The sequence below is a fragment of the Oryx dammah genome, unplaced genomic scaffold (assembly GCF_014754425.2).
Source record: "Oryx dammah isolate SB20612 unplaced genomic scaffold, SCBI_Odam_1.1 HiC_scaffold_24, whole genome shotgun sequence".
Classification (NCBI taxonomy): domain Eukaryota; kingdom Metazoa; phylum Chordata; class Mammalia; order Artiodactyla; family Bovidae; genus Oryx; species Oryx dammah.
Window position 1 is genome coordinate 14,549,545 of NW_024070208.1, and position 21,838 is coordinate 14,571,382.

Below are 21,838 nucleotides of genomic sequence, written 5' to 3' on the forward strand. Positions count from 1 at the left end.
GAGTGAAATGCATAGACATTTATGAGTCAGACTTTTCCCCTGGAGGAGCCAAAATGAGCTGTTCTGAATCCTAAGGGGACTATTTTCTTGCCCAACAATTTCATGCAGCTGTTCTAACACAGCCTCAAAACAAGAAAGCCGAAATGCAAGCTCACAGAATTGTATGTTTCTAAACAATTCCCCAGCCCTCACTCAATCTCTGACTCTTCTTTTTCAGTTGGATTGACACTTTCGTTGACTTTGGAGACCTCTCAATGCTTCTCTACTCCTGATCTGCTTCCAGTTCTTACGGGCACCTTATTCCTGACATTCCTTCCTTCCTGGACCATTACCTGATCCCTGATATTGCTCCCACTTTGAACTTCAACCACACTTTTCACTTACCTGTACTAGATCCATACACCTTGATGCCTAGAGGTAGGATTGGCAATAGAGCAAATCTCAGGGTTAGGATAAAACTTACCGATGGAGTATAAAATGCCCATTTTACCTATCATTTATTTAAACTTACTTCTTATTGAAGTATAGTTGATTTACAATGTTATATTAGTTTCCAGTGTACAACACACTGATTCAATTATTTTTATAGATTTTGTGAGTGACTCTTTGTGACCCTGTGGATTGGAGTCCACCAGGCTTCTCTGCCTAATTTTTCCTGTCCAAAGGCAAGAATATTGGAACGTCATTTCCTGCTCCAGGGGGATCTTCCCAACCCAGGGACTGAACCCATGTCTTCTGTGTCTCTTGCATTAGCAGGCAGCTTCTTTACCCATGAGCCACCTGGTAAGCCCTTTTATTGATTACACTCCATTTAAAGGTATTATAAAATACTGGCTATATTCCCTGTGCTGAAAAACTAACATTTATTGGTTGAATTTTTAGGCCAAATCAAAATATCCTCATGTTAAAATAGCAGCAAAAAAAAGTGACTTTATTGAAATAGATGCATCCAAAGAGCTGAAAGTCTGGATGTCATCTGCTTCTGGCGCCTGACTCTGGTCCTCTTTTGTGCAGCTTTGCCTTCTGTTCTGCTGTATGCCGGGGTGTGGTAAGCAGAAGAGGCACTCGCACCAGGGCTGCTTTGAATCCTCTTGTTCCAAGAGAGGACTATGTAGGTGTCACAAATGACACTCGTCCAAAAGCCGAACAGGATGCTAATAGCAGGCCCACGTGTTTCCGCCTCCCCGTGGGGCAGCCTGGGCTGGCATCAGTCCTCTCCCCAAACTCTTTCCTGCCCCCATTCACTCGGGAGCTCTACTTGGGTCAGAAATGCAATTCTCTGACGGTGCCAGACAGCCAGATGACGCTGGGAAAAAAAGAAAGAAAAAGCAAAAGCAGATTTCTAAATTAAGCCCAAGCCTTGTTTATTAAAAAAAAAAAAAAAAGCCACAGCCTAGCAACATGTTCACAGCTCAGCTTCAGAAGCCTCTGTGGCCAGAGCTGAGGATGACACAGTCACTGGGGCCCTAGGCCCAGCCCCTCCCCTTCTGGAAAGTGCTAATGGTGGCACGTTGAGGGCCCAGCCCATTCAAGGGCAGGGCTCCAAAGGAGCAGAGAGGATACAGAGCTTACTGAGGTCCAAAACTTTAATGAAGTCCCTAGACACCTACAGACTCTTGGCAATGAATACACCTGAAATAATAGCAGATGAAGTTGCTTGGGCTGCTCTATTGAAACAGAAGCTGCTCCTTGAGATGGGGGTCTTCTCTGCTCACCACTGAATGCACAGCACCCAGCTTGGCACATGGCACACACACAGTACCCAGTCACTAGGTAAGAGAAGACTGGACCGATGTGTGAATAGATGGACAGATTGATGCTGCCATCCCTTCATCCCTGCTTCCCAAACTCTCCACCCTAAATGAAGTCCAGAATCTCAAGAGAGCCCTAATCTCCTAATTACCACATGCACCAGAGAGGCAATGTTCCCTAACCTGGATGTTTAAGTCTGAGCCAACAGCTGGGGTGAGCACTTGAGAGGTGATTAAAGGGTGCAGGCTCTGATCGCCCCAGGTGCAGGTGATGTGGCCATCACATACGCAGAGAGGCAAGGGCTGTGAGAAGTGCCCTTGGTAACAATTGTCAGTGTTCCTGAACCTTCCTTTATTTTTAAACAGTATCAGCATCAAAGATGAGGTATTGCTAAACAGAAACTACAGCACAAATAGTATTGGGTTGGCCAAAAAGTTCATTTGGGCTTTTTATTAGATTCAATGGAAAAATGGGAATGAAATTATTGGCCAACCCAATACATGAGCTTCTGGTCTGAGTCCTTTTGGAACACAAAAAGTAGAGCCCACAGTGCCCTTTGAGTCTCCGAGGGCCAAACTCATCAGAAATGGACCACAGTACAGAAGACTGAATCTCATCACCAGCCCTCCCAAGTCATGAGATGATTAAGAAAAGCTGGGGTGATCCTGGCACCCAGATCCTCTAAATATTGAAAATTAAGCAATCCTCTGAATCCCATGAGGATCCCAGTGATGTTGCAGGGGACAGCTCTGACTCCTGGGAGCAGTGGCTCTGTGTTTTCCCCAGTGACCAGAGAGTGGTTGAAGACAGCATGTCAAGATCATACATCTCCATCTCAGAGCTAGGGCCCAAGGTTTAAAAGATCGGGGAAATTAGCCCAAATTCAAAAATCTGTCTTCCAGCTTCTTTGTCTGACCTGGCCAGAAACAGTAAACGCACATCTATGCTGGCGAGATAAAGGTTCTTAGTTAAATTCAGACGTATAAGAATACATTACAGTTATACTCGTGGAATAATCATCTATAATGGACAAGCTATCTAAACAGCATCAAAAGTGGTACAATATCATCCTGCTTCACGTGGTAGCACACAGCAGAGAAGCATGAGCCCTCTCAGGGCTCTGAGATCATTTCAGCCCCATGGCACCCCAGAGCACCAGTCGGGAGCAATCAGGATGAGGGAGACAAGCAGTGATCAGATTGGAGATGTGATCGCAGGGACACAGCCCCAGCAGAGGGTGCACACACAGATTGCCTTCAGATCTAGTGTGTGTTGAAAAAGCGTGTTAGTTGTTCAGTCCTGTCTGATCCGACTGCCAGACTCCTCTGTCCATGGAATTCTCAAGACAAGAATACTGGAATGGATAGCCATTTCCTTCTCCAGGAGATCTTCCCCACCCAGGGATAGAACCTGGGTCTCCTGAATTGCAGGCAAATTCTTTACCATCTGAGTCACCAGGGAAGCCCCAAATCTAGTGTATCTCTTTTTTCAAATTTTGCATTTATTTATTTCATTTGCCCACTCTGGGTCTTAATTGCGAAACTCAGGATCTTCAATCTTGGTTGCAGCATGTGGTATCTAGTTCCCTGACCAGGGATTGAACCTTGGGCCTCCGGCATTGAAAGCTCAGAGTCTTAGCCACTGGACCACTAGGCAAGTCCCTAATGGATCTCTTTGGTGCCCCAACATTCATGGCATTCCCAACCCCAGGCCTCTGCTCCAGTCTATGTTTCAGGGGTCCCTAATGCTCCATGCCTAGGGCTCCAGCTTCTGAGATGGCTGCTCAGTGATAAGACCCCACTGACATCCCTCCCCCCACTCTCTGTAGAGTTTCCAGAGATTCATGGAAAGGCTACCCACTCCAGTATTCTGGCCTCAAGAATTCCATGGACTGTATAGTCCCTGGGGTCGCAAAGAGTCAGACATAACTGAACGACTTTCACTTTCAAGAGAACAGAGTCCAAGACTCAGCTCTGTGACCTAAACTACTTGCAAGCTCAGTTTTCTCATCTATAGAATGGAGAGAATAGGAACTCTGATGCCTGCCTCCCAAGATTATATAAGGCTGCTCAAATGCCACACTATTGTGTTCAAATGCATGTCAATCTGCAAGCTGTTGTTCTACATAAAAATGTTTTCTAAATGGTGACTGTCCATAATGAGAAGTTTTCCTCTGATATGGGGAGTGAGACTTCCTTTGTCTCTAACTATCGTGGGTCTACCTGGTTCTCAGTGTCCTAGAGCTTGATCCATCCTGGTCAGCATCACAGCTTCCTCTGACCTCTTTGAACTATGGGATCATGGCAATGTTGTCTAAACACACAGGTCTAGACTCTACTCCATTGCAAATCTAAAATCCACAATTCCCCTAGTTTTCTGGTGAAATTAGCAAAGCCTAGGCAATGGCACCCCACTCCAGTACTCTTGCCTGGAAAATCCCATGGATGGAGGCGCCTGGTGGGCTGCAGTCAATGGGGTTACAAAGAATCAGACACGACTGAGCAACTTCACTTTCACTTTTCACTGTCATGCATTGGAGAAGGAAATGGCAATCCACTCCAGTCTTCTTGCCTGGAGAATCCCAGGGACAGGGGAGCCTGGCGGGCTGCCGTCTATGGGGTCACACAGAGTCAGACATGACTGAAGCGACTTAGCAGCAGCAGGTGAATAAACTCCCTCTGATGACCCAACGTTTCAGTGCTTCCCCAAAAGGCACTTCCTGTAATGGAATGGGAGTGTGTAGGTTCCTGTTTCCATTTCTGCTTCCTTGGTGCAGGCTTCCCCAGCATGTAGGCAGGGCTGCAGGGTGAGCGATGACCTAATGACTTTGGTCAGGAAGTAATCCTCCATCCCATTCAATCTGCATTCAATTGCTGACCTGAAATTGGTCTTACAAAAACATTAAAAAGATATTTCCAACAATTAAAAAATTCAAAATTTTCTTATTGATAAATTCAGAGAAGCTTGAAAAAATGGGAAGATCTGACAGTTGAGGACCACAATATACCCCATGGTCACAATTATCTGATAAGTGAGGGACTACCTAGGAAAATGGATAGGAATATTGGTTGTCAGGTTTCAGATCCCATCCCTGCTCCATCCTGGTCAGCATCACAGCTTCCTCTGACCTCTTTGAACTATGGGATCATGGCAGTGTGGTCTAAACACACAGGTCTAGACTCTGCTGCTGCTGCTAAGTCACTTCAGTCGTGTCCAACTCTGTGTGACCCCATAGACGGCAGCCCACCAGGCTCCGCTGTCCCTGGGATTTTCCAGGCAAGAGTACTGGAGTGGGGTGCCATTGCCTTCTCCTGGTCTAGACTCTACTCCATTGCAAATCTAAAACTTACAGGCAACCAAATTCATGAACTTAACCTCTCAAAGTCTTGGTTTCTCATCTTTTGAGACAATGTTAAACTAATAGCAATTATTTTTATGTACCAAAAATGCTTTAAACAGTGGCTAGCATATAACAATCGTCCAATAAATGTCAATGATTCTCCCTCTCCACCCCCCTGACACAAGTAGCTTTACCATTTTCCATACCTTCCCAGCCCCGTGAGCATAATTGTTAACTGTTAGTCTAAGAAGTTTAACAAAATGAGTTTGGCACTTATGGTCCTCCGGGTCAGAGGTGATAACTCAAGTCTGCGTCGTTTCCTAGCTTGATTATCCTCAAGTCCCCGCTGAGCTGTCCCTTCTCTCTCTCTGAGCGCTGAGAGCTCTCTCCTCCTGCTGGAGCTCACATGAAACCCAATGGCAGAACACGGGACACACAGCTGTGCTGAGGTCCTGCAACTTTTTAGACAGAGGAAATGCAGTCCCCCTAATTGCTTCAAGGCATCTCAACTTCTTTCTAATGTTGAGTCTTTCCTGGCCATTTTGCTCTTCAGTCCCCCCTCCACCCCCATCACATCCAAAGAGACTCTTTTGAGCCATTCAGTCAACAATCACGTGGAAGACATGAATCCATAGGAAAATGAGGAGGTGATTTCCTCGCAGACAGACAGTTGTTTTTAATAAACCAATGTCTGCTGCTAAGCAACCTTGATGCTGCCTCTTTCACAAGTACAGCTAAATAGAATACTCTGTTATTACCGTGGATTAAGTTGGTGCTCTTGTGAGTCAGAGAAGGTACCAGAGAAAGTTTTACTCAGTCTGCAAATGAGTGTAAAACGCTGCCTAAGAAGCAAAATAGGAGCGGCATGCCTGGGCTGTGTTGTGCAAAGCACAGAATTAGTTTACTCATGCTCGGGGCTTGACACTTGTTTGGGAATTAGCTGTGAAGAGCTGAATTGTTCATTCAGGGCTGAGTGGACAGTCATAGTGTGGGAGACAGTCTCTCTGGTTCTCTCAAGACTACTAATTAAGGTTGTGGTTAGATCTTACACCAGACTAAGGGAGGTCCCGTGGAACTCCCTGGACATGAGGAAAGTCTTTGAGGCAGATTAGATGTCGCAACTGTCAGATCCCACAACACAGTCATTATGCCAAGAATATGAGGTGAACTGCGAGCCAGCCAATCAGAGCAACAGGAAAGTGGGACCATTTCCGACTGCTGCCATCTCCTGACTCCGTTTAGAAGAGGTAGGGCCAGGGTGAAGCCAGCCACAAAGTTCCTTTTGCAAAATTTAGCATGCTGGGTGGCTATGCTTCCCATTGCCCAAAGCATGGAAAAATCCCTTGGTGTAATTTCCTAAGCCTCTAAATATATATTTTTTTTAATACCTAAATGTGGTTATTTCAACAAGGCCAATCAATTAACCTAAAGAGCAATATTCAGAGGGAAGAATGTTTGGAGTGGAGATGGGGAATTTCCCCCCAAGTGATAGTCACTCAGTCATGTCCGACTCTTTGGACCCCATGGCCTGGAGCCCACCAGGCTCATCTGTCCATGGAATTCTCCAGGCAAGAATACTGGAGTGGGTTGCCATTTCGTTCTCCACCCCACCCCTCTTTCCCCCCAAAATTAATCTCTTTTTTATAACTTCTTCAGCATCATCTTTTTGATACTGCAAAGAGTGGTACTAAATTTTTCTTTTGCCTCTATTTAAATGAAACTATAATGAAAGAGAAAGAAAGTGGGCTTCCCTGGTGGTTCAGACAGTAAAGAAACCTGCTGGCAGATTCTTCTGTCAGAAGATTCCCTGGAGAAGGGAATGGCAACTCACTCCAGTATTCTTGCCTGGAGAATCCCATAGACAGAGGAGCCTAGTGGGCTTGCTAAGAGTCCATGGGATCACAAAGAGTTGGACACGACAGAAACTAACCCTTTCTTCATTAGGCTGCTGAAGATAAAACTGCAGGGGGTGCAGATAACACTAGAAGAAGTGTGAAGAACTCCCATGCCCATCTTTTTTTTTTCCCTTTGGTTGTGCCAGGTCTTCGCTGCTGCTTGGGCTCTCTCTAGTTGTTTCGAGCAGGGGCTGCTCTCCAGATGCAGTGCATGGCCTTCTCATTGCGGTGGCTTTTGTTGCAGAGCACGGACTCTAGGTGCACCGGCTTTAATGGTTGTAGCACGTGGGCTCAGTAGTTGTGACTTTCTGGCTCTAAACCACAGGCTCAATAGGTGTGGTGAACCAGGCTTAGTTGATCGGGGATTGAACCTGTCTCTTCTGCATCGGTAGTCGGATTCTTTACCACTGAGCCACTAGGGAAGCCCCCCGTCCCTATTTTTGACCCTTTGTTCTCCCTTTCTTGTTCCTAATCTCTAAATAAAAACATCACCAAGATCTGAGGCTTCTCACACCAAATCTCCTTGAGTCTCCTCCTTACTGCTGTGTCTCATTCCAAGCTACTGTTTCCTCATGCCTGGACCATGAAATAGCCTCTCAAGTAGAGAAAAATTGAGAGGTTTAAAGAGATAACTGCCCTGGGAACCCTACCATACTCTCCTTTGTTGCTGTTATTTAGTTGCTAAGTCGTGTCCTACTCTTTGCTACTCCATGGACTGTGGCCCACCAGGCTCCCCTGTCCATGGGATTTCCCAGGCCAGAATGCTGGAGTGGGTTGCCATTTCCTTCTCCAGGGGATCTTCTCGACCCAGGGATCAAAGCCAGGCCTCCCACATTGCAGGCAAATTTGTTACCACTGAGCCACCTGGGAAGCCCAGGATTGTATCAGACTGACCAGAAAGTTCTTTTGGATTTTCTGTAACATCATATAGGAAAACCCAAACGAACTTTCTGGGCAACCCAATTTAATGACTAGAGCATAACAAATACTCTGCAAATATTGGCTGTTACTGTTATTCTCCCTTGATGGCGCCTGTCATTCTGAGTTGGAGACCGTGCATGCTTTGCCTAGGTCTTGGCCTTTATCCCATCTGCCACATTGCAGACCATGCAGTAAATGCCTGGTAAATATTTGTTGAAACAGTACAACTTTCAGTTACACAACTGGGTAAACATGGCCAGGACAGCATGGGGGAGGGCAAGGGGGGAGGGAGGGAGGTGGCTAGAGCTTTCCTCCAATCTCCCAGAGACTGGCCCATGAAGCCAGTGCCAGTCTTTGCCTGGAGGAAGGTCTCAGCTTCCATCTACACTGGCAGTTGTGCTCAGGATTATGTAAGCAACAGGGAGGATTTCCTTTCTGGCTTCAGAACCTGTAACTGAGAGGGCAGACAGGGCTGGTCATGTGGGCAGGACCACTGTTCACAATGGGATTCCACACTTTTTCCTAAGATACAGTACAGTCTATGGAATATACATGGGATTTGGGGTCAGATGAACTTGCATTCAAGACTTCCTTTACCTATGGCCATCGGGTAAATTTCAGGTAAGGGCAGAATCTTTGGGGCAAAACTTATGGATTTGAATTCTAGCGCCTACAGTCCCCCTCTGGGCTTTGGTTTTTCTCATCTGTAAGGTGGAAATAATTTCTCCTTCATAGGGTTATTATGAGGACTGAATGAGTTAATAATTGTAAAATTCTTAGAACAGGGCTTGGCATATAATAAGTACAATGTAAAGTAAAACTGTTAGTCGTTCAGTTGTGTCTGACTTTGTTCGATCCCATGGACTGTCACCTGCCAGCCTCTTCTCTCCATGGGATTTCCCAGACAGGTATACTGGATTGGGTTGTCATTTCCTTCTCCAGAGGATCTTCCCTACACAGGGATAGAGGCTGTGTCTCCTGCATTGACAGGCAGATTCTTTATCACTGAGCTGCCTGGGAAGCCCTAAGTACAATGTAAAGTGAAGTGAAAGTCGCTCAGTTGTGTCCAACTCTTTGCGACCCCATGGCCTATACCATTCATGGAATTCTCCAGGCAAGAATACTGGAGTGGGTAGCCTTTCCCTTCTCCAGGGATCCCAGGGATCCCATGGATCCCAACCCAGGGATCGAACCCAGGTCTCCCACATTGCAGGCAGATTCTTTACCAGCTGAGCCACAAGGGAAACCCAGTACAATGTAAAGGTATACCTAATTATCCTGAGCCTCATCAGAAAAAAAAAAAAAAAAGGATATATGCAGAACACTTGATTCAGTGCCTAACATATGGCATACTCCCTGTAATTATTATTAATATTTCTATTATCATCACTTCCTTTGTAAGTGGAGGACAATTGGGTTAACCAAAAAGTTCATTTGGGCTTTTCATAAGATGTAATGGAGAAACCTGAGCAAACATTTTGGCCAACTCAATACTTTCCTAGGGCGAATTTAATGGAATAATAGAAACTTTCTTCCAGTGGATGCTTTGGGTCTATACTGATGTTTGGGGGAGAAAAGGAGTTTTTTCTGTGTGATTCTGAGCCAGTCTCTTCCTTGTGCTTTGTCTTCTTTCCTTAATGCTCTGAAAACCTTCCTCATTGACCTAAACATTCAAATGCATGTCTATTTCTCTCATAAGTGAACAAAGGAGGGGTGCATTAATTTTCCTGGACTGCTATACAAAACACCCCACACTTGGAGGCTTAACACAATAGAAAGTTGTTCTCTTACAGCTCTGGAATCAGAAGTCTGAAACCAAGGTACTGGCAGGGCCATCTCCCTCTGAAAACTCTGGGGGAGAATTCTGTGCCTCTTCCACCTTCTGGTGACTCCAGGCATTCCTTGGCTTGTGGCAGGAATCACTCTAGTCTCTGTATTCATCTTCACGTGGACTTCTCCCTCTCTGCATCTCTGTCACAAACTGAACCTGGGTCTCCCGTATTGCAGGCAGACGCTTTAACCTCTGAGCCACCAGGGAAGTCAATCCTCCTCTACCCATCTCTATTAAGGACACCTGTCGTAGGACTTAAGATTCACCCTAAATTCTGGAAGACCTCATCCTGAGATCCTTAATTATACCTACAAAGACAATTTTCTCCAAATAGGTTCACATTCACAGGAGTTAGGACATGGATATATCTTTTGGGGGCAGCCTTGTCAACCCACCAGGAGAAATAAAAAGGCCCTAATGGGTTCTAACTCTTTCACAGATGGCAGTAGTGGTAAAGAACTCGCCTGCCAATGCAGGAGACATAAGAGACATGGGTTCAATCCCTGGGTTGGGAAGATCCCCTAGAGAAGGTCATGGCAACCCACTCCAATATTCTTGCCTGGAGACTCCCCATGGACAGAGGAGCCTGGGGGGCTATAGTACATGGGCTTGCAAAGAGTCAGACATGAATGAAGTGACTGAGAACTCACACATGCCCATGCAATTGGTTCTAAACAGAATTCATCCCTTAACCTTGCTAGAACCTACATATATCTGCTTTTCCTTTCCCCTGCACACTTATTCTAGTGTCATCCAGACCTCTTTCATGGAATGGTAACAGACAGAGGGGCAAGCAAGACATCCTGACCAACCAATCAACCTCTTCCAGGCTCCACTCTGGCCCCTGTCTGCACCTGCTCCCTACCTCAGGATTCGCTGCAGGCAGCATGGTGTACACTGGAGCCCCTGAAAGCGTACTCCAGTTGGCCCACCCAGTGGCCTTGCAGACATCCAGGAGAGTCGGATGTCACCCTGGGACCTTGCAGTGCCAGCTTGCCCCACCTGGCTCTTCCCCAGGGTTGCCTTAGTCACACATCAGGTTTCATAGATGAGGCCAAAGCAGGAGACCCTGGTGAGCTGAAACAAGTAGGAGCAGTAGATCTGGGTCAGAGCAGGAATTATGTTTGCACTTGGACCAAGCAAATAGGCTCAGAGAAGGAATCTAGGTCAAAAGCTTGGCAGACTGGTAGGAAACATGAAGCCTGATACACAAATTAAAATGGAGACTAGCTCTTCATCTGCACAGTCCAGTGCTTGGTTCTCCAAAGTCTAATTGAGGCAGGTCTGTTTCATGTGGCATATCATATATTGTAAGGGGCAAGCATTTGCTTTAATGCCAGGCTCTACGGATAAAGGGTTAGGACATAGCACATGACATGTCCTGCGCTTTGTTGTTCAGTCGTGTCCGACTCTTTGCGACCCCATGGACTGTAGCCCACCAGGCTCCTCTGTCCATAAGAACTCTCCAGGCAAGAAAACTGGAGTAGGTTGCTATGTCCTCCTCCAGGGGAATCTTCCCAACCCAGGGAGTGAACCCAGGTTTCCCGCATTGCAGGAAGATTGCATATGATATATATACATAAAATATAAAACAAATTGTCATAAAATGTGGTAACTCTATGTGCAAGTGTTATAAGAGGTCCAATTCTGCCTTGCATTAGGGGTCAGGTCATGGTGGGGGCACAGAAGAGGAAATATGTGAGTGGGATCTTGAAGAATTCAGTAAGGAGAGTATGGAAAGACAGCCCAGAAAGTACACTGTCTAGTTGACCGAGTGGGAGCCTCTTCCTCTCCTCTTTCTTTGTGTTGATCTTATCCAGAGCTTAGACCTTGCATCAAAAGAACATTTTATTTTTAACACAAGAACTATTTCTTTTTAAAAACAAGTGATTAGTTTTTATTTGGAGCTGCACTGGGTCTTTGTTGCATATGGACTTTATTTGCGGTGAGTGGGTGCTACTCTTCACTGTGACGCAAGGTCTTCTCTTGTTGCAGAGCACAGGCTCTAGGTGCTCGGGCTTTGGTCGCTGTGGTGCTCCGGCTTAGTTACCCCTCTGCAGGTGTGATCTTCCAAGACCAAGGATTGAACCCATGACCTCTGTGTCGGCAGGCAGATTAGTAACCACTAGACCACCAGGGGAGTCCCTGCACAAGATCTTTTTCTGATCAGCAATCTAAAGACAGATCTCAAGCATCTTCTACGAATGCATCATGGCCCAGGGAAACAACCAAGCAGAAAAGCCTCCAGTTGTGAGGAGCTGGTTTGGTGGGTAGCAGAGACCCCACATCCACAGCGACTCCTGTCCACACAGTGAACTCTAGGGTATCAGCATGTTTCAATGATACATCATTATTGAGATTATCAGGTGGCCTGCTTCTATATCTTTCTTTAAAAAAAAAAAAAAGTTATTTAATTGCTTTATTTTTGGCTGCATGGCAGCATCTTAGTTGCAGCACGCAGGATCTAAGCTGTGGAGGGCAGCTCTTTGCTCCAGTGTGTGGGCTCCCCTCTGGTTGTGCTGAGTGCATGGGCCCAGTAGTTGTGGTGCGTGGGGCTTAGTTGCTCCTGGCACAGCAGATCTTAGTTCCCCGGCCAAAAATCAAACCTGCGTCCCCAGCATTGGAAGGCAGATTCTTAACCACTGGACCACCAGGGAAGCCCATTGGATATCTTTCTTATTAAAGTTTTTTCCACTGATTTTACTTATAGAATGTGTTGTCTCTCAAACCCCAAGAAGGCATTTCTGATTTCAGCCTCTGACAGAAGGGGTGGAGGCTGTCTCTCATTTTTCCCTGTTCCATACTTTTTCAGTATTTAATGAATACCTCTTTGAACTTTCTTGGAGGTCTCTTGTAACCCAACATCTTTATAATTAACTGATATTTTTTAAATTAGAAAATGGGGCATCTTCATGGGGTATTCATTCTATCTAATTATTATCAGGTCATGTTTAAGTAATCTAGCTGTGTAGGTAGGTTTAAATGTTTCCCAGTATTAAAACAAATGTGGGTATATTATTTAGCATTTTAAATATATGTTAAATGTGTATATATCATATATATCAGTATTGAATATAAAATTCAAATAAATTTTAGAACCTAAATACTGGACCTCAGAATAATGAAAGAGACCAGACATGTGAATCCACTTACATGACATTCTAATAAAGAGAAGATTATAAGCATAAAATTCATTTCAGTGCTTGCCAGGGGCTACGAGCAGAGGAAGGAAATTGCAGTGGTACACAAGGAAATCATCCCATCATCTGGGATGATGAAAATGTTCTATATCTTGACTGTGATGATGATTCAGTTCAGTTTAGCTGGTCAGTCGTGTCCAACTCTTTGCGACCCCATGCATTGCAGCACGCCAGGCCTCCCTGTCCATCACTATCTCCTGGAGTTTATCCAAACTCATGTCCATCGAGTCGGTGATGCCATCCAGACATCTCATCCTCTGTTGTCCCCTTCTCCTCCTGCCCCCAATCCCTCTCAGCATCAGGGTCTTTTCCAATGAGTCAACTCTTCACATGAGGTGGCCAAAGTATTGGAGTTTCAGCTTTAGCATCAGTCCTTCCAATGAACACTCAGGACTGATCTCCTTTAGGATGGACTGGTTGGATCTCCTTGCAGTCCAAGGGACTCTCAAGAGTCTTCTCCAACATCACAGTTCAAAAGCATCAATTCTTCGGCGCTCAGCTTTCTTCACAGTTCAACTCTCACATCCATACAGGACCACTGGAAAAACCATAGCCTTGACTAGTCGGACCTTAGTCGGCAAAGTAATATCTCTGCTTTAGAATATGCTATCTAGGTTGGTCATAACTTTTCTTCCAAGGAGTAAGTGTCTTTTAATTTCTTGGCTGCAATCACCATCTGCAGTGATTTTGGAGCCCCCAAAAATAAAGTCTGACACTGTTTCCACTGTTTCCCCATCTATTTCCCATGAAGTGATGGAACCAGATGCCATGATCTTCGTTTTCTGAATGTTGAGCTTTAAGTCAACTTTTTCATTCTCCTCTTTTACTTTCATCAAGAGGCTTTTTAGTTCCTCTTCACTTTCTGCCATAAGGGTGGTGTCATCTGCATATCTGAGGTTATTGATATTTCTGCCGGCAATCTTGATTCCAGCTTGTGCTTCTTCCAGCCCAGCATTTCTCATGATGTACTCTGCATAGAAGTTAAATAAGCAGGGTGACAATATTCAGCCTTGACGTACTCCTTTTCCTATTTGGAACCAGTCTGTTGTTCCATGTCCAGTTCTAACTGTTGCTTCCTGACCTGAATGTAGGTTTCTCAAGAGGCAGGTCAGGTGGTCTAGTATTCCCATCTCTTTCAGAGTTGTCCACAGTTTATGGTGATTCACACAGTCAAAGGCTTTGGCATAGTCAATAAAGCAGAAATAGATATTTTTCTGGAACTCTCTTGCTTTTCCCATGATCCAGCAGATGTTGGCAATTTGATCTCTGATTTCTCTGCCTTTTCTAAAACCAGCTTGAACATCTGGAAGTTCATGGTTCACATATTGCTGAAGCCTGGCTTGGAGACTTTTGAGCATTACTTTACTAACATGTGAGATGAGTGCAATTGTGTGGTAGTTTGAGCATTCTTTGGGATTGCCTTTCTTTGGGATTGGAATGAAAACTGACCTATTCCAGTCCTGTGGCCACTGCTGAGTTTTCCAAATTTGCTGGCATATTGAGTGCAGCACTTTCATAGCATCATCTTCCAAGATTTGAAATAGCTCAATTGGAATTCCATCACCTCCACTAGCTTTGTTCATAATGATGCTTTCTAAGACCCACTTGACTTCACATTCCAGGATGTCTGGCTCTAGGTGAGTGATCACACCATCGTGATTATCTGGGTCATGAAGATCTTTTTTGTACATGACTGTATATACTTGTAAAAATGCAATTAGCTATATAATTTAAAAGGATGAATTTTACTTTATGTAAAGTACATCTTACATCTTAATAAACCTGACTTTAAAAAAAAATCAGGTTACTCCAGGCTCCTGGTGCAGGCTAATTCCCTGCTGCATCTACTCTTAAAAAAAAAAAAAAAATATATATATATATATATATATATATATATATATTCTTTATTTATCTGGCTGTGTCAGGTCTTAGTTGTGGCACATGGGATATCCCCATGCCATGTGAGATCTTTTTTTTTTTTTAACACAGGCAGCTTTATTTTAGATTATATGAGCTTCTGTTATAAGTGTAAATCAACTGAGTCATCACCATACAGCCCTCTTGCAAACCCTGGGTTTTACTAGTCTGTTGTCAGTATACCCTGCAAGGCAGTGAAGGAGAAACAAGAGGCTTCCACAGGGATGGTTGGCAAGAGCCTCCCACCCAAACCCTGGCCCCGTGTGTGTGGTTTTAAAGGGATGATCCATGCAGGATCTTTGGTTGCATTGCAGACTCTCTGGTCACAGCTTCAGTAGTTATGGTGCTCGGGCTTAGTTGCCCCGTGGCACGTGGGATCTTTCAAGACCAGGGGTTGAAACACTATTCCCTTCACTGGCAGGTGGATCCTGAGCCACTGAACCACCAGAGAAGTCCCTGGATCTACCTCTTCTTACTTGTTTTTAGGAATACCCAGATAGAAGAGTTTGAATATTACCCATTTAATGTTCTTTTAAAAGGAGGAGTTTTGAGTATGATTCTGAATGAGATTGACCCCAAGATCTTGAACTATTTAAACTTGAACAAGCATTTCAGGAGTAAGAGGCATAGGGCAACTTTAAATACCAACATACCTATACACAATATTTTAGAGATATGTAATCTTTTATCCCAGCTTTCCTAAACTTCCTTACTTGTGAAATGTTCACTTGTTGCTCTGCATGGATAAGGCAAGTCTATCCATTTCTAGGGGGTTTCCCAGGTGGTGTTAGTGGTAAAGAACCTGCTTGCTAATGCAAAAGACTTAAGAGATGCAGGTTCAATCCCCGGGTCAGGAAGATCCCCTGGAGAAGGGCATGGTAACCCATTCTAGTACTCTTGCTTGGAGAATCCCAAGGACAGAGGAGCCTGGCTGGCTATGGTTCATAGGTCTCCTCTGGGTGGGCTACTCTTTTTTGACTCCATAAGAGTCAGATGTGACTGAAGCTACTTAGCATGCATGCAACTGTTTCTAGTAGTACAAGCTTAGGTAGCTAAAAAAACAGAAATATCTTTTTTCACAGTTTTGAAAGCTGGAAGACTGAGACCAAGGTGTCAGCAGAGTTGACATCTTTGGAGCCCTCCCATCTTGGCTTGTAGATGGCCGTCTTCTCCTCCTTATGTCTTCACGTTGTCTAGCCTCTATGTGTGTCCGTTCCTGACCTCTTCTTACAAGGACGACCATCATATTGTGTTAGGGCCCACTCTAATGACCTCATGTTAACTTGATTAACTCTTTAAAGGGGACTTCTCAGGTGGCTCAGTGGTAAAGAATCTGCCTGCAAATGCAGGAGACACAGATTCAATCCCATCTGGGTTGGGAAGATTCCCCTGGCAGAGGAAATGGCAACCCACTCCAGTATTCTTGCCTAGGAAATCCCATGGACAGAGGAGCCTGCAGGGCTACAGTCCATGCGGTGGCAAAAGAGTCAGACATGACTTGGCGACTAAGCAACAGCTCTTCAAAGACCCTGTCTCCAGACATCGTCACCTTCTCAGGGGTTAGGACCCCAGCATATGGATTTGGGGGAAACACAGCTGAGTAGAGAACAGCATGTTTCCACTCCTCCCCCTCTACCATGCACTCTTACGTTCTCAGCCATAGGACCTCTCCCAGGCTATAACCTCTTCCCTTTATTTTCACCTTGGTTACCTCCATGCTCTGGTCAAACATTTGCAAAAGGTAGAAGGAAACCCCAATACTCTGATACCCTAAAGATGCCCTAACACTCAATGCAGGCCCAGATGGAAAAATACGCCATTTAATATGTTTTTGTTTGTTTGTTTGGGTGTATTCTTACAACTCCTTTCCTCAAAAGGCTATGTAGAGAGATTTCCCTGATGGTCCAGTGGTCAATAATCTGTCTTCCAATGCAGTGGATGTGGGTTTGATCCTTTGATGGGAACTAAGATTCCACATGCCACAGGACAGCTAAACCTAGGAGCTGCAATCACTGAGCCCACGTGTTGCAAAAAAAAGAGTTACTTGAAGTGGCTTTGAACTCTCAAACTACATCAGGAATGCATCAGACACATCAAACAGAAAGTACTTCCCAGAGTACACATAGCCTTGCACTTGCTGCCACCACATACACAGATGGTAAGAAATGCTTGACTAGCAAATCCACAGTCAGGCAACAACAGTGCAGCTTTGAACCCCAGCTTCTGCAGCGAGTAGGGATAACTCATGGTCAGACAACAGTCAGATCCCAAAGTAATTAATTTCTGAGCAGCATAATCTTCTCAAGCTGAAAGGAAGGGAGACCTCTTGAACTTCTGGCAGAAGGAGCATCGGTGCTGGCTCATCTTCTTTGACCACAAAATGATATTCCCAGGCAGCTCTCAGAAAATTGGAAGCAAATCCAGTGGCCTTTGTGTGGTCCCATAGAACAACAAATGGAAACTTCCATAGCTCAGGCTCTCTTTATAAAAGCAGTGGAGGCAAACTCTGTACTTTATGTTCAACTTTTAAGCAAACAAAATACTGACCGCCTTTCACAATTAATGCTATTAGTAGGACTAAGAAAGGATGAGCCCAGCAAGGTTCTGTGTGATACATGAATGAGGGTCAGTGAATGACCCAAGATCAGGAAGATAAAATGCAAAGGCGACCTGGACAAGAAAAAAGGCTGAGGAGACTTCCCTTGATGATGCAGTGGTTAAGAATCTGTCTGACAATGCAGAGGACATGGGGCCGATCCCTTGTCCAAGAAGATCCCCTTGCTAAGGGGCAACTAAACCCATGTGCCCCAACTACTGAGCCTGCGCTGTAGAGCCCATGCTGTGCAACAAGAGAAATCACTACAATGAGAAGACTGTGTACCGCAACTAGAGAGCAGTCTCCGCTCACCGCAACTAGAGAAAGCCCCATGCTCAGCAATGAAGACTCAGACAGCCAAAAATAAAAAAGAAAGGAAGGAAGAAAGGAAAAAGGCAGAAACATTCCAGGCTGTAGCATCAAATGGCATAGGATGGGAACTGAATGGTAATCATGTGGTATCAGCTGCTCTTTATTGAGTGGCTCTTAGCATGCAAAGCTGCAATGTGTACTTTGCATGACTCAAGGCCTCGAACAGCACTGCCTTTGCCTCTTATGACCCCTTGTTTGCAAATGAAGAGAGAGAAGCTTTACATGCAGCAAATTAGAAAGTGAAAGTGAAAGTCGCTCAGTTGTATCCGACTCTTTGCGAGCCTCTGGACAATATAGTCCATGGAATTCTCCAGGCGAGAATACTGGAGTGGGTAGCCTTTCCCTTCTCCAGGGGATCTTCCTGACCCAGGAATTGAACTGGGGTCTCTTGCATTGAAGCCAGATACTTTTACCAACTGAGCTATCAGGGAATTTAGAACCCAATGCCAAGTTCTCCCTGATGCTAAACTAATTCTCTCCTGCTATCCACCATAATAGCCCCTTAGTGTAGTATTAGTTGCTCAGTCGTGTCCAGCTGTTTGTGATCCTGTGGACTGTAGCTCACCAGGCTCCTCTGTCCGTGGGATTCTCCAGGCAAGAATACTGGAGTGGGCTGCCATTTCCTTCTCCAGATAATAGCCCCTTAGTCATTGGTAGTTCATGGTATTGAGTAGACAAAACAGATTTTTAGTACACAGAACAGTGTTTTTTTCCTAAATATAGTTTCAGTTCTTCTCAAGTGGTTGTTTCAATTCTCCTTATAAAGTTTAAAGAAACCATGTTCCAGTAGGTTCTGCTAAGAAGGTGATGCTTCAAATAGGGGAACACAGATAGATTTTTGCCTTCGAGGCCCTGGTGTCCAGATAAAGAGCATAGCTGCGTTATTGAAAGCAGTGGCGTTTGCCCCTTTCTGCTCATTCACAGCAATCGGGAAGGTGTGATTCCTCCATGGAGGAAGTCACCGTCCAGTGGGAGACAGGACAGGCTGGACAAGAAGTACATGGTATATTTGATTACAATATCTGCAGAGTGATGAACAGGGAGACATAATTCTTGGTACAAATTGACAAAGTCAGTTGGAGTAACTGAGAAGCATCTGGAAGGGAAAATATCTGATGAAGGAAAGTATAGAAGAAGGAGCACTGGGCGATGGCAGTAGTTGCATTTTTGTTTGTTTGTCTTGTTTTTCTTTTTTAATGTGTTGGCCATGCCATGGGACACGTGAGGTCTTAGTTCCCTGACCAGCAATCGAACCAGCACCACCTGCAGTGGAAGCACAGAGTCTTAACTGCTGGACCACCAAGAAAGTCCCCTGCAGTGGTGGCTTTAAGTGCTGTTTGGCCCAAACACATTAAGGGAGCATCTGAGCAAGGATGGGAAGAACTGGGAAGGCTTCATTCCCTGGGCTGGAGTCTGAAACTTTAGGCCACACCTGTGCTAACTCTGATGCTTTGGCTCTTGAGCTTCCACAGGCTGTGACTCAAACTTGGTGTTTTCTTGGGTGGGGAATGGGTAGGACAAATGACTAGGTCAGCAGGCAAAAGGGGATGACTGGCAATCATTATACTGCAACCCTGGAGAAGGGGATCCTGCCTCCCTGGCCCGACTTCCGATCTGACTCATGCCACGGCTGTCATGGTGCTTCTGACTCACCCAGGCTAGAAGCCCAAGACCAATGCTGACACCTCTGACTCCCTCAGGCATCATATCTGGCCCCAACACGGAGGGATCTTACCCTAAGACTATTTTTAGAACCCATTCCCTAGCTCCACCCCTTGCTTTGGGCCAGGCCCTCATCCTCCTAAACTGGTCTTCCTGTCTCCAGTCTACTTCCTGGAGTCCATTCACTGAACTCCCACCTGTGAGATCTTTCTGAGAAAGAAACCAATGCTGTACTCTCCCATTTCCTATTGCCATGGCTGTGGTTCTCAACTGGAGGTTCCTCTGAGCTCCACAGACCCAGGAGCAAAATCACACATGCATGACACAGGGCAGAGGCCGTTAATGATGAGCAAATGACGCACTCCCACACCTTCTACCCTCCCCTGTGGTTAGATTGGGGCATGTGACTTGTTGTTTAGTTGCTAAGTGCTGTCTGACTCTTTAGCGGTTCCATGGACTGTAGCCGGCCAGGCTCCTCTGTCTATGGGATTTCCCAGGCAAGAATACGATCTTCTCGACCCAGGAATCGAACCTGTGTCTCCTCCATTGCCAGGTGGATTCCTTACCACCGAGCCACTAAGAAACCCAGAATACTAATCCTGTGTCTTGGTATGTGACTAGTGTTATCCAATAAATGGTGAGTACAAGTAACAAGGTCACCGACAGGCTGAGACAGGATGCCTCCTCTGTGCTCTCTCTTCCTCTGATGCAGGGACCTTGGAAGACAATGTTCTCAGTGGCTTTACTGTTACATGAAGGGAGGCTATTGTATAGTGTAGACACAGATTTTACATGCACTGGCCCTCACTTGAGCAAAATAACCTCTGTGTCTTAAAACAAGACTTAAGACGTCCCTGGTGGCTCAGACGGTAAAGCATACGTCTACAATGCGGGAGACCTGGGTTTAATCCGTGGGTTGGGGAGATCCCCTGGAGAAGGAAATGGCAATCCACTCCAGTACGATTGCCTGGAAAATCCCATGGACAGAGGAGCTTGGTAGGCTACAGTCCATGGGGAAGCAAAGATTTGGACACGACTGAGCGACTTCACTTTCACTTAAAACAATGAGATTTGGTGGTCTTATCTAGGGCAGCAACTAATGTTCTATATCTGATCAACACATCCCATCATATAGCTCTCTGCATAAGAAAGTGCCTGTTCTCCTGAATGGTATTTTATCAACTCAGTTTTTGTTTTCCGTTTTTCCTTTTAGATTCTTTTTTTGATGTGGACCATTTTTAAAGTCCTTATTGGATTTCTTACAGTATTGCTTCTATTTTATGTTTTGGATTTTGGCCTGGAGGCATGTGGGATCTTAGCTGCCCGACCAGGGATCAAACCTACACCCTTGCCTTGGTAGGCAAAGTTTTAACCACTGGATGGCCAGGGAAGTCCCTTTATCTCATGTTATCTGCTGGATCTCATGGAGATTAGATGACTTTTTTTGAAATAGGAAACAAATTATTTACTTTCTAGCAGAGTTCCAAAGAATAGCAAGGAGAGGAACACATGTACACCCGTGGTGGATTCATGTTGAAGTATGGCAAAACCAATACAATATTGTAAAGTACAAAAAAAAATTTTTAAAAAAAGCCTTCCTCAGCGATCAGTGAAAAGAAATAGAGGAAAACAATAGAATGGGAAAGACTAGAGATCTCTTCAAGAAAATTAGAGACACCAAGGGAATATTTCATGCAAAGATCGGCTCAATAAAGGACACAAATGGTATGGACCTAACAGAAGCAGAAGATATTAAGAAGAGGTGGCAAGAATACACAGAAGAACTGTACAAAAGATCTTCATGACCCAGGTAATCACAATGGTGTGATCACTCACCTAGAGTCAGACATCCTGGAATGCGAAGTCAAGTGGGCCTTAGGAAGCAACACCATGAACAAAGCTAGCGGGGGTGATGGAATTCCAGTTGAGCTATTTCAAATCCTAAAAGATGATGCTGTGAAAGTGCTGCACTCAATATGCCAGCAAATTTGGAAAACTCAGCAGTGGCCACAGGACTGTTTTCATTCCAATCCCAAAGAAAGGCAATGCCAAAGAATGTTCAAACTACCATACAGTTGCACTCATCTCAGTTCAGTTCAGTTGAGTTCAGTCACTCAGTTGTGTCCGACTCTTTGTGACCCCATGGACTGCAGCACACCAGGCTTCCCTGTCCATCACCAACTCCTGGAGCTTACTCAAATTCATATCCATCGAGTCAGTGATGCCATCCAACCATCTCATCCTCTGTCATCCCCTTCTCCTCCCACCTTCAATCTGTCCCAGCATCAGGGTCTTTTCAAATCAGTCAGTTCTTCGCATCAGGTGACCAAAGTATTGGAATTTCAGCTTCAG

General features: G+C 45.1%; 1 protein-coding gene across 1 annotated transcript; it reads right to left on the reverse strand.

The window, feature by feature from the left end:
• Positions 1 to 899: 899 nt before the first annotated feature.
• On the reverse strand, positions 900 to 17,103 carry SMIM2 (small integral membrane protein 2). Its single transcript, XM_040266711.1, is given in 4 exon segments — positions 900 to 1,051; positions 1,054 to 1,198; positions 1,201 to 1,254; positions 17,008 to 17,103. Coding segments are annotated over 4 exon segments (447 nt in total).
• Between the last annotated feature and the right edge of the window lie 4,735 nt (positions 17,104 to 21,838).